At 44.3% G+C, this 13291-nt stretch overlaps 1 protein-coding gene across 1 annotated transcript in view; it reads left to right on the top strand.

Moving 5' to 3' along the window:
- Positions 1-13291, top strand: part of EFTUD2 (elongation factor Tu GTP binding domain containing 2) — a 37507-nt gene that overhangs the window by 13837 nt on the left and 10379 nt on the right. Inside the window, exons 5-13 of the mRNA XM_055408063.2 lie at positions 482-557; positions 1034-1099; positions 1892-1927; positions 3407-3497; positions 4570-4652; positions 6204-6370; positions 8111-8235; positions 11738-11801; positions 12192-12282. Of these exons, the coding sequence (XP_055264038.1) occupies positions 482-557; positions 1034-1099; positions 1892-1927; positions 3407-3497; positions 4570-4652; positions 6204-6370; positions 8111-8235; positions 11738-11801; positions 12192-12282 (799 nt within the window). The remainder of the gene's footprint in view (positions 1-481; positions 558-1033; positions 1100-1891; positions 1928-3406; positions 3498-4569; positions 4653-6203; positions 6371-8110; positions 8236-11737; positions 11802-12191; positions 12283-13291) is intronic.

Raw genomic sequence — 13291 nt, 5'->3', positions numbered from 1 at the left:
TGTAACAACTCTTTATTTTGAAAAGGAGGCACAAGTAGGTATATGTGTGTAGAATAATTTAGACTATTCATACTGCAGACTGTTTGAAAAATATTTTCATTGATGAAATGCACTTATAAGGCCCTTGTATTGAGATACTTGTGAACCGTTATTAGATAATGAAACTTTTTAAAAAAAAAAAAAAAAAACATGTTGACATCTTGTCCGAAGGAGTGAGGTCCCTTCTGAAACAGTCAGCTCACCTGCCATTGTTCATACTTTATTTTTTTTATTTTTTTATTTATTTTATTTCTGGCTGTGCTGGGTCTTTGTTGCTGTGTGTGAGCTACCTGCTGCCAGATCTAGACTGACAGCTTTCAGTTTTATTCTCCAGTTGGTCTGAAAGTTGTCCCTGGCCAAAAGTACCTAACACACCTTTGTGCCACTCGCCCATTTGGAAACTTGCCGAAGCCCCCTTTTCTCTTTCCCTCTGTCCTTTCAGTTTCTTGGCAGATCTGATGGATAACTCAGAGCTCATCAGAAATGTGACTCTCTGTGGCCATCTGCACCACGGCAAGGTAAGCGGGCTTTTGGCTACTTGGAACAGGGCTGCTCTTCATTTCTGCTCGTTGCTTTCAGCCCTCGGAGTCGCATGTTGGGGTCTGAGGCCTGAAGGCTGGACCTCCTGACTCTGGGGGCCTCCGTGCCTGTCGTGAAACTGAGCTGTGATTCCAGCTTTTTCTGAGCACCAGATGGAAGGCTAAGCCATTGGCATGCCTGAGCCTTGTGTCTACATCTGGACAGAAGAGGGGAAATTGAGCCTTACTTTGATTTTGATTTTATAAGTTTTTATTTCCCGGGGGTTGCTTGTCTAAGAAAGATTTCATCTTTCATTTGAAAATAATCCTGTGGCTTCATTGTTGATCCTTTGCTGTGCCATAATCCTCCCTGCTCTCTTCCTCTCTTTATTCCTAATTTATGCGGTGTACTGGGGGAAGGGTAGAATAGATTTTCCTTGGTGGGTGGCAGAACATAACTTTCTCTTCTCTTTCAGACATGTTTTGTAGATTGTTTAATAGAGCAGACTCACCCAGAAATCAGAAAGCGCTATGACCAAGATGTAAGTAGAAATCCTGTTCAGGGTTTAGGATGAACCATTCAGAATATACAGGGGTGGGTGTCTTTCTCCTTCCCCTTCCTTCCACCTTGCCACTCTCATTATAAATAATGATGCCTTAGGATTGTGTGCCTTACAATGTGCTGCTTTATAATTACAATTTCTATGAATAACCCTTCAGAAAATGATTTCAGCTTTCTCAGGAACATAGAGAATATTAGCCTGCAGTATTTTGGGGTGATCTGTTCTTCACTTGGGATCGCTCCTCTGTTCTGATATATCCTGACTTTTATAGCCTATTCTTTCCTGTCATAGTATTAATAGGCTACTCTATAAATATAATACAATTGGACCTTGTTGCTTTCATGATAAATTTAAATGCCTGTGAATGAGGCCAAGTGTGACTGCAAGTCTCAGTGCAATAAATGTTCAGTCTCCACCAGATTGACTATTTTGACGTGTGGGGGCTCCACGAAGGCCAGCTATGTCTCCATGTACCACTGCGAAGAATTCAGTGCATTTGATATAATTTAGCTCTCCAGCCATACCTGGTCTTTAGTGACTTCCCCCACTCCCCAAGAAAGCACACATCCAGGAAGGAGCATTTTCTATCTGGCAGGGTGCCAGTCTCATTGTCTGAAATGTCTGTAGGGACACCCTGTTATCTTCCATCTCTTCTCCTGAGGGAGAGACCCTCGAGCAGGGAGGTGGTAAGGGAAAGTGATTGATGGTTTGTGTGGGAGAGGAGTCTGAATTCAGGTGGTAACCACAGTTCTTTACTATTTTTATTTTTAGCTGTGCTACACTGACATCCTCTTCACAGAACAAGAGGTAAGTGTGCCTTTGGAAATCTGATTTTGTTCACAGCCGTAGTAGTTTTGTAGGGGATGTAGAGAAGCCTTTATGATAGTGGTTTGGTCCATACCACTGCCTGCTCTCTCACTCCCACACTCAACTCTTTATCTCCCTGCTTCTCCCAGTCATCCCAAGATCTGTAACTTGAAAGAGAACTGGGTAGGCAAACTGTCCGGTACAAGGGGGACCTTCGTATCCTTGGCTGGATATAATTGAGCTTAATAGGGCAAGTGCCAGGAGGTGTTGAGAACACTTATGCTGTAAGTTTTGCAGAAGCTAAATAGGATGTTTCAAATGACATCATCCTTAAAATCTGCTGTAAGATGACTCCGTCCATGTGTTGATCTCTCTGGGAGTAGCTTCTCTTGGTGAATGAGTTCGTCTGTCTTTGTGCTTTTCTTTCTGATTAAAGGAGTGAGTATACATCTTTGTCTTTGCCGTTCCACTTGGTTGGGCTTTCTTTCCATTTGAATCTTTGTCCCTCCCTTCCAACCCCTTCTGTGTCCCTTTCTCCTTTATTTCTATCTCTGCTAAATGACCACATGTTAAATTACACACAAGAGTGTAAGTATGATTAGCTAAAGGAACTTTAAACAGTCCTGGCATATGTTAAACACTCAACAGATATTAGCTGTTGTTTTTATATATATGAATATATATTAGCGTGACTGAAGTTGTTTTAATCCTTACTTTCTGTTAACAGCTTTTATTATATATTTTATATATATATATATGGTTTGCTTTAGTCACTCAGTTGTGTCCAACTCTTTGGGACCCTACGGACTGTAGCCCGCCAGGCCCTTCTGTCCATTGGATTTTCCGGGCAAGAATACTGGAGTGGGTTGCCATTTCCTATATATATAAACCTAAAATACCCCAGATTGTTTCTTTTCACTTATATGGTGCTTAATTATTTTTGTTTACACTGTATGAGGAGGGTAAGATTTTAGGACTCTAGATTCTCTACTTAAGTTTAATACTGCTTTGCTGGACTTCCCTGGTGGCTCAGACAATAAAGAATCTGCCTACAATGCAGGAGACCCTGGGTCAGGAAGATCCCATGGAAAAGGGAATGGCTGCTCCCTCCAGTATTCTTGCCTGGAGAATCCCATGGACAGAGGAGCCTGGCAAACTACAGTCTATGGGGTGGCAGAGTCAGACACAACTGAGCAACTAACACTTATTTACTGCTTTGCTAGCTTGTTCATTTATTTTTAGCTTTTTGTATTTGAACCAACTCCTCCCCACCCCCCAACCCTCCCAACGCTGTTTAACACCCAGATAGTTCATCTTCAAGGTCATTCTGGTTAGAGGCCTAGTTAAAAATCACACCCATTACAAGGAGAGACATCAGTATAATTTACTAGCAACTGGAAAGACCCAGGAGCACCATGAACCCCTCTTGCATAGGAAGACGCCTTGATCACTCTTGCCCTCTTTCTCTGTGCCTTTCAGAGGGGTGTTGGCATCAAAAGTACTCCCGTGACAGTGGTCTTGCCAGATACCAAGGGAAAATCCTACCTCTTCAACATCATGGACACGCCGGGTAGGTCATCCCTTGACCTTTTACCTTCAGAACCTTGTCCAGCTTGTTTATCGTGGTCCCACACTTTCCAGAACAGAGCATTGCAACTTTGTTTTTATATTTCCTTGCCTTCATTGAGATAATTTTCTTTTTTTAACTGTCTGTTTTGCATCTAATGAGTTAATTAGCAAGCACTCTGCTCCAGACCTTCTGTTTTGTTCCTCTCTTAACTCTGCTTTACAAGATTTAAATTTGGGGGAATCTTATAGTCATGTATTCATTGGGGCAGCAAAGCTGAGTCACACATGGTCCTGGGCTCAGGCAGTCTCAGTCTTTCAATCTTTTGAAAGAGACTCGGTGAGCACACACCAATGGCTGGGGGACTTGCAGGTTACCATGGGAACAGGTTACCATATGTTGCTCTGTGGCTGACTTTCTCTTTGGAAAGGCGCAGCTCAGGGTTTCCCTGTTTGTTTGTTTTTTTAATTTTTGTCCACAGCATGTGGGACCTTAGTTCCCCTACCAGGGATTGAACCCACACTCCCTGCATTGGAAGGTAGAGTCTTAACCACTAGACCACCAGGGAAGTCCAAGGCTTTCCCTTTTTTAAATAGGAAAATTTGGGTTTTGACAGATTGGCCTTCTCTGCCCCATCAGATGCCCGTTGCCCTCATACCTCTCAGCCTCTGACTCCCAGCCTGCACCCACCAGCCACCTTATCAGCAGCCAGCTCCTGTGCTGCAGGCCCTCCTTTGCCCTTTTTCCTACCTCCAAATTGTCCTGTCTCACAGAACTCTACTGAGTTTAGTTTAGTCTGTGACTGGTTTAGTCTGTGAGTATGAATGCCTTATACCCTCCTTGGTGAAATGCTTCCTTTGTGTTTGAGGGTCTCCTGGATAAAAGCTTAATCCAAGCTTTTAGTGACTCTGATGTGGAATTTTATACCCTGCAGGGAGCTATGGGGAGAGGGGAAAGAGAATATTCGTGGGTTTGTGTGCTTTGCAGCCCCACCCCACCCCCAACCATGTACAAGTTAATTGTGTCTCATCCTGCCACCACACAAATTGTGACTTATTTGGTATTTGTTTTCCAGGACACGTGAATTTTTCTGATGAGGTCACGGCAGGCTTGCGCATCTCAGATGGAGTGGTCCTTTTCATCGATGCTGCTGAGGGCGTGAGTCCGCCTCTGTTTTCTTAGACTCCTCCTCCCTGTTATATTTGCCCCCAATGATGCCCAGAGCTCTGAGGGAGCTGGGAGCTAGAGAACGTGAGAGTCTGTGGGATTAAAGTTCACATTTGCTGTAAAAATGAGGGCAGCAAATGAAAGTCAAAATTAGTTCTCATGAGTCCCTCACTCCTTACCCAGTGAGGCTCAAAATCATCACAAAAATGCAAAGGTAAATAAAAGGGAGGAAGGAAAGAGTTTGAAATGTTAATGAGTTTGTCTAAGCTAAAAAGAGTTTGAAGTTAAAAGATCCAGGGTGTCTTTTTTATTTCTAAATAGAAAGATTCCGTCGTTTGACTTAACCTCATTCACGTTGTCATCAGTGAGATAGCCAGCAGAGGGAGCCAGAGTTGCCCTTTACTTGCTGAAAAGTTGCAGTAACACAAAGAACTCTCCCTCATTTGTAATTCTCTGTCTGTACATGTTGTATGCACTCACCTGTGTATGTGTTTTCCCCTTGTACCATATGAAAAGGAAATATTTCAGAATATATTTTCTAAGAACAAGGACATCACTTATGTTACCATAGTAGGCTTACCAAAATCGGGGAACTTAACATTGATAGACCATTGTTGTACAGAAATTTTCCTATAGACCTTAGTCAGTCCCAATAAATGTCTTTTATAGAATTTATTTTCCTAATCTGGGATGATGCATAACATTTAATTTTCATGTGTCTTTAATAAGGATGGTTCTTCTTTCTTGGTCTTTTATGACATTGGCATTTTTGGAGAATATAGGCCATTGATTTCTTTTTTTTTTTTAATTTTAGGCCATTAATTTTGTCAGTTGTCTTTCAGAGTATGTTCATGGCTACTGGGGTACATTAAACACAGATAATATACACCCATACATAACTGTTTCTATACATACATATTAAAAACATTAATGTAGTAAAAAAGAAAAAACTCAATTTATCTTAATACCCACAACTCTTTTTTGTTTGTTTGTTTCATTTGAACCTCGAGGTTTGTAGGATCTTAGTTCTTAATTCCCTGACCAAGGATTGAACCTGGACCCGCTAAGTGAAAGCACCAAGTCCCAACCACTGAACTGTCAGGGAATTTCCACAATAGAATACCCACAATTCTATTTCAGCACCACAGCTTCCTAAGCCTTTCTCGGTTCCTTCTCTGGCACTGAGAAACGGCTCCCAAAATCATCAGTGTATTTATTCATTCTCAACCCTACAAGGTCACCTCTTAAAATTTCTGACTCTCGGACCTCCCTGCTGGTCTAGTGGTTAAGACTCTGCACTTCCAATGTAGGGGGCACAGGTTTGATCCCTGGTCGGGGAACTTAGATCCCACATGCTGCGTGGCATGACCAAAAAAATAAATAAAATTTCTGACTCTGCTGTTGAATAAGGTACCCTCTGCTTCCCCCTCATAATCTGTTTCCTCTCTTCCATGGTCTTCATATTTTGAAATAGAACTTTCTTTGACTCTGTGCTGGCCTGTTCTGTCCTCTTTGTGCTCATCCCCACCTTCTGTGTCTCAGGTGATGCTGAACACAGAGCGGCTGATCAAGCACGCGGTGCAGGAGAGGCTGGCAGTCACTGTGTGCATCAACAAGATTGACCGGCTGATCCTGGAGCTGAAGCTGCCACCCACGGATGCTTACTATAAGCTACGTCACATTGTTGATGAGGTCAATGGATTAATAAGGTAGAGAAGCCCCCGAAGTAAACCTCCTGTCCCTGGCACTCTGGTTTTTGTAAATCTTAACCTTGAACACCTCTGGGAACAACTCTGAGATCTTGGCATGCATTGATGAGCTTGTTGGACACAGCTGGAGGAACATTCTGTGACTCTGCAGGGACTGACTCTCCAGCCTTGGCCTCATTAACTCTGCTCCTTAACCAGATAGGCAACTCACCGCACATCCTCAGTTTATTACTGCGGTCAGTTCCCTGAGCTCTAGAGTCAGTCTCATCTTCACCAGCCAGCCATGTAAAGTTGGGCAGATTCCTTAACCTCTTAGAGCCTCAGTTTCTGCTTCTATAAAAAGAGAATAGTAGTATTTGCCTAATGAGATGTTACAAGAAATTAAGTAGATAGCTGACATAACATACTTAGCACAGTGCTCAGTGATAATAGCTTATGGGTGAATAATGTCAGCTTTTATTATCTTATTAGCACAGACTCAGTAAGAGCAGGAACTGTTGGCTTTTGTTTCTTACTGAAGCTGCTTTTCAACAAGTTGGATTTGGGGTTTAGGTTAATAAGTACGAATGATGGTTGGGAGACCTTGGAATATAGTATCATGGTGGCTTTGAAGAATAGGTTAAATATGTCTTAAGGACAGTTTAACCTGTAGCGGAAAGATGTACAGATAACTTCTTGAGGCCCCTTGCAGGACCTTGGAGGAGCCTGTCCAGCTGAGAAAATCACCACCTGAGGATCCAGGACAGGCCCCTCGTAGCCCAGGACAAGTTCAGCTTTAGGAACACCCCCAGTGTGCAGTACTGGTTCTCAACAGGGGTATCTTCTCCCTGACATTGTAGAGGCTGAGAATGACTGGAGCCCAGTGTTATAGCCAGAGTCCAAAAGATGAAATGATCCACTTCTCTGAAGACAGGCAGGGGTTGTGTAGGGCTAAATCGTGATCTACTAGAATAGGAAGTCAAGAAGTCACATCTCAAGCGCCAAACAAGAAATATCACCATAGATATATTATTTAGAAATATGGAGGTAAATGCTCTAGAAGCAGCTTTTAAAGAAGTTGAAAACACTTGCCTTCGAGGAGCATAACTTGGGAGTGTGGGAGGGGAGTGCTCTGTAGAAGCCAGTACTTGTATTTCTAGATTAAGAAATTCCATAAAGCAGTGTGTCAGGAAGACTTGGGTTGATTCGTATGTGCTGCTGGTTTTCTTATAAATGTTAGTGAACTTGGGGGTCCTGTGGCTTCTGCATGACTTTTAAGACTAAATGTTTTAACGTGAGTTTGTAAAGCAAAGCCAGACAAGGCCATATGAGAGTGGGGAGCAAAGTTGCTTTTTTTTTTTTCCATTCATTCGTTCATTTACTTATACTGGTATTTCTGTTTGTATTTGTGAAATTGAGATTTCTCAAATGTACTCCTGTTTCATCAAAGTAGTTTCATTTCCTGTGTTCTGAGGTGTTTGTCCTCCAAGTTTCCCTTTGTCTGGCGCAGTTAACTTCTCCAGGATCATGCAGTGTGTTTCCAGCTCTGGAAAATCATCTTGTTACTGGGAGTTAGGGAACAGCTCCATCATGTCACTTTCTTGGAGCCGGCTGTTGGTGAAGCTGTGTGTGTTATGCAAACCCCTTCTGAGGGCGGCCGCTGGAGAGAGGCTGTGATACCGAGTCCTGCCCTTCACCCTTTGCCTCGTGCTTACACTGCAGCCCAGCCCAGCCCCACACTCCGGGTCATCTCTCTTTCAGCATGTACTCCACGGATGAGAACCTGATCCTTTCCCCGCTCCTGGGCAACGTCTGCTTCTCCAGCTCCCAGTACAGCATCTGCTTCACGCTGGGCTCCTTTGCCAAGATCTATGCTGACACCTTCGGTAAGCTCTGGCTGGCAGTCTGTCTCACCAGCTTCCCCAGAGTCGTGTGTGTGTTTCCTGCTGAACAGTTCAGAAATGGGCTGCAGGCCAGAGTCCTTGCCAGAAAGAGCGCTGGATCAACTGTTACCAAGTCACATTTGGGGCTCTTTTTGACCCCGAGCCTCTCCTCTCAGGCTCAGTGGTCCCCAAACAGTAGAAGGATGAAGGTGCTTGGAAAGAAATGGGTGAAGAGGGGGCTCATACGAGGAACAAGATTCTCCTCAAGTGAGACAGGTTTTGTCAAAAAGAAATTACCCGTGCTCCCAAAGCCATGCAAGCCTTTTCCTCAACGATAGACTCTTTCTCACCAGTGGTGCTGTAAGCTGTCTCTCCAACCGTATCCAGGCACATAGGGGCTTCCTTGGTGACTGAGTCAGCAAAGAATATGCCGGCGATGCAGGAGACCCGAGTTCAGTCCCTAGGTCGGGAAGATTCCCCTGGAGATGGAAATGGCAACCCACTCCAGTATTCTTGCCTGGGAAATCCCACCTGGACAAAGAAGCCAGGTGGGCTCCAGTCCTTGGGGTTGCAGAAGTCAGACATGACTTAGCGACTGAGCCCCCAGCACCACCAGGCAACATAGACGTTTCATAGGCCTACTTGGGAGCTCAGGTTGGATTCCCAGCCCACTGGGACACCCAGCAGAGTGATTTTATATGTAGGTCCCCGGAGCCATAGCACCCGAGCCCTGGGGCCACCTTCCCGACTCTCAGGACAGCCCCACGTGCTCTGCCTCTGCGCCTCCTGGGGCGCCGGTGCTTCTGTTCGCACCAGTCAGTGGCCCTGCCTCACTCTCGGTGTAGAAATGTTTGCTCTGGTGAAAGCAATGGGCCGGCTGAAACTTGGTATTTTTTTTAACGTGTATATATTTACTGCATCCTTATTTGGAAAAGTGGAAAATACAGTAAAATCTAATCAAGGAAACAAAATTCACCGATAACCTCATTACCATAACTACTGCACGCATTTAGATACAGTTCCTTCTTTCTCTGTTCAGTGTTTTACACCAGTGAGATCTTATTTCGTATTTAATTACAGGAGATATTTACTTAATATTAGATCATAAGAATTTGTCTGTTAAATCTTATCTATAAATACTATTTTGGGACTTCCTCGGCAGTCCAGGGGTTAATACTCCACGCTGCCAGTGCGGGGGATGTGGGTTTGATCTCTGATTGGGGAACCAAGATCCCACATGCTGCACAGCATGTCCAGTAAAAAAAAAAGATTTTATATAACTGCCCATTGTCCACTGTATGGATATATATGTTCTCATCATTAGACATGTATTTTGGTTGTTTCCAGATGGTTCTTCCTAAAAAAAATGGTTAGATGGACAACAAATGAAGACCATCTGAACGGGGTTCCAGTTTATGTTTCTGAACGTTCTTTGAATCAGCATATGAAGCAAAACCCAAGACTGTTTATGTAATTATATTACATTGATGATTCAGTTTCTGGCTGAAAATGGCCGAGCCTCAGGCGAGATTTATTACTCATCCTTTGAACCCAGTGTTTATGCAGACACCAGCTCTGGGCCCCAAGATCATTCTGAGACACCGTGTATGGACTTGTAGAATGTCAGCCCTGGGAGGAGTCAGATCATCGAGTCCTTCCCCATCATTTTCCATGTGGGAAAGCTATGCCCAGGGACACAGAACTTATTGGTGGGCCTGGAACTAGAATGTACCTTGTGCTTTTTCTATCACACCATCCTGCCAGAATTGAAACCATGTCCTCCTCCCAGGATTACAAGGCATGGCGAATGATCTCTGACTTAAGGGAACTTCCTCCAGTGGGTAGACAGAACTCCACAGTGATGAATGACAGTAAGGTGGTCCGGGCAGAGTGCTGGTGGCTGCCGTAGGTGGGTGGGGCTGAGGGAATTCAGCTCCAAAGGCCCAGGGGTCTGAGAAGGCTAAAGGAGAGGGGGCTTGGATAGTAGAGAGTAAGGAGTCAGGGGTTCCAGACTCCCTGGGCTGGAAGAGGAGGTGAGGATGGAGGAGCAGCTGTTCGGGAACAGTGGATTCTTCATCAAGGAGAGGCATTCAAGCAGGCCTGGCAGCTTGGGTTGGGAGCACATGGAGGGAGTTTGGAACACAGGGTTAAGGAGTTTAGACTTTATCCTGTAGGGAATTAGGAGCTAATAAAGATTGGGGTGGAATGTGTGGGCAGGGCTGGCCTGTCTTTGGCCAGAGAGGAAGGGACGTTTCTTTACACATTTCCACCAGTATCAGATAGAGGGTTGGGAATATTGGCTTGATGTTGACTGTGAGATTGAGGGTGAGGGGTGGGGGTGGATTAGAGAGATGTTTGCACATTGTTTGTGTCAGTGTTTATTTAACTTCTGTCACACACTTTGCCTACACAGCTCAGTCCAGTGATTATAGTATAGTGTGTGTTAAGTGCAGGAGTAGGAGGGTGTGTAAAAGACACAGTGGTTCACGGGAGAGGGAAAGTTTCAGTAATTAATAACATGGGAAAGAAAGGAAAACATGGTCAACGAGCTCTGGACTTAGAAGATCTTGAATTTTAAAAGCCACAAGGGCATTCTTATTCTTACTCTTGCTTCTCTTCCTGGGCTTCCCTGCTGGCTCAGATGGTAAAGAATCTGCCTGTAATGTGGGAGACCTGGGTTCCATCCCTGGGTTGAGAAGATCCCCTGGAGGAGGACATGGCAACCCATTCTGGTATTCTTGGCTGGAGAATTCCCATGAGGAGCCTGGCAGGGCTGTAGTCCATGGGGTTGCAGAGTCAGTCACGACTGAGTGACTATAAACATACAAAGACTCGGTTAGGTAGAGATCTAGAGGGTTAAACCATATATTTCCTGTTAATTTTTTGAGGCCTTGTGTGATAAATAAGTCCAATAAAATTTTCTTTAAAAAAAAAGCCACAATGGCTTGGTTCAGTCTGGTGAGGATTAGCAGTTGCAGTCACACTAAAAGGATGACAAAGGTGGGCTTTGGTGTCTTTTCTGCAGACGCCAGCTTCCAGAGTGTGGAGGGCTGGTTGGAGCCTCGGCATGGTGCTGCTGCTGGAAGGTTGCCCACACCGGCAGCGAAGTAGAGCTTCCATGGATCAGGAAGGAGTGAAGGAATTCTAAGCATCACTGCAGAGAGACAGGTTTAGGTACAGACAGAGGATAGAATTTAGGCAGTTGAGCCTGTTCCATTAAAGGAAAGAATATAAACTGTACCTTTGCCCATAGCTCAGTCAAGCTGCCTGGAGATGGAGCTACCTGGGTGCTCATTTTGGCTGCAGTATCATCTTGTCAGCTTCAGGCCAGTCCTGTCCCTTGTGCTTCAATATCTTTACCTGCCTGCCTGGATAGAAGCAAATGTCTGGACCTTGGAGAGGAAGGTGCTAGAATTCCTCAGCTGGAAACCACTGGTGGCACATGAAACAGAATTTCAAACAGAACTTTGCTAGGTAGATTATCATAGTGTGGCTTTTCTTACAGGTGACATTAACTACCAGGAGTTTGCTAAAAGACTCTGGGGTGACATCTACTTCAACCCTAAGACGTAAGTAGAGTGTGGGAAGTGGACTCCCTGGAGGTGTGATCCATCCTCCCAGTAAGTGAAAACAGACAGAGAACGAGTTCCGGCCATGAAAACCTACTTCTTGATTAAACATGAACTACCATCTTGCCTCCTCTAAGTGAGCCAGCCAGCTTCGTGTGCTCCAACAGGGTTTGAGGCATTTCCCTTGAGGTCCCCACAGCTCAGCCCAGGCGTGCGTGAGGGTCATGACCCATGCCCTCTCAGGTGTCCCTATTTGGAGGTTTGATGACCACACACATTCTTTCTTTTCAGCTTGGCTTTGCCCAGATTCAGAACTTAGGAAGTACACCCTTGGGGTTGGTGACACTGCCTTCTCCCTCTTGGATCTCCCATAACTCTTGATCTCTTTAGGCGGAAGTTCACCAAAAAGGCCCCAACCAGCAGCTCCCAGAGAAGTTTTGTGGAGTTTATCCTGGAGCCCCTCTATAAGATCCTCGCCCAGGTGAGTATGTTGGGTCCCCTAGCTCAGGTCTGCCCTTCTAAGCACACGGTGGAAAAGTTGGTGAACTTGGACTTCTCCCTGGCCCTGAGCCTGCTTAGTTTTGTATTACTCAGTGTGAAGATGGTTAGTCAATCTTCTGGATCTTGAACACTTCAGTCCTTTTAAGTGCTATTGAGATCAGAGTAAAGGAGGGAGATAGAAAAGGCACAGCCTAGAGAAATGTACAAGAATTTTGACTATTCCAAAGAATGTGACACTTGAGAAATAATAGTTTCAGTTACAGGGCTTTGCCTTATTTTTATACATAAAATACATATGTATTAAGATGTATATGTATGTTATAGCATTATAACATCAGGAAAAGGGGAAAAAAACTGGTGATAAGTGTTCATTGGTGAGAATCTGATGAAAGAATTATGGTACATCCCATAAAATTAAGTATTTAATAGCCATTAGATGAATGATTATATGAGCTTGATTTTAATGACTATTTTGGAAATGGCAACCCACTCCAGTATTCTTGCCTGGAGAATCCCATGGACGGAGGAGCCTGGTGGGCTACAGTCCACGGGGTCGCAAAGAGTCGGACACGACTGAGCGACTTCACTTCACTTCACTTGGGCATGTATGTATGTGATGTTTGTCAGATTGAAAAGCATGCATCAGATGGTGGTAAGGATGTAGCTCAACGCATGGGATGCTCCAGAGAAAAGAATATGATGTTGCGTTTGTATGAATCTGTGCTCTCTGAAAGGCATAACTAAAAGGGCAATAATGTTGCAGAGGAATTTTTCATGCAGACCTTTTCTCCCAAGACAACTGCACTTTATAACTGTGTTATGTGTTTATGCAGGTGTTTAATAAGCACTGTGCACAATGAACAAACACACACAAAATGTGTGGGGCCATTCCAACTGACAAAATAGTGAAAACATGGCAACAGGACAAAATAACACGATTAAATTTATTAGTGCCGGAAAATACTTCGTATCTTGTGTCAGACCAGAAT

This window comes from Moschus berezovskii, chromosome 20 (assembly GCF_049115385.1).
Source record: "Moschus berezovskii isolate FMDL1 chromosome 20, NW_MosBer_1.0, whole genome shotgun sequence".
NCBI lineage: Eukaryota > Metazoa > Chordata > Mammalia > Artiodactyla > Moschidae > Moschus > Moschus berezovskii.
The sequence above is the reverse complement of the archived record's forward strand: the minus strand, read 5'-3'. Positions and strand labels throughout refer to the sequence as shown.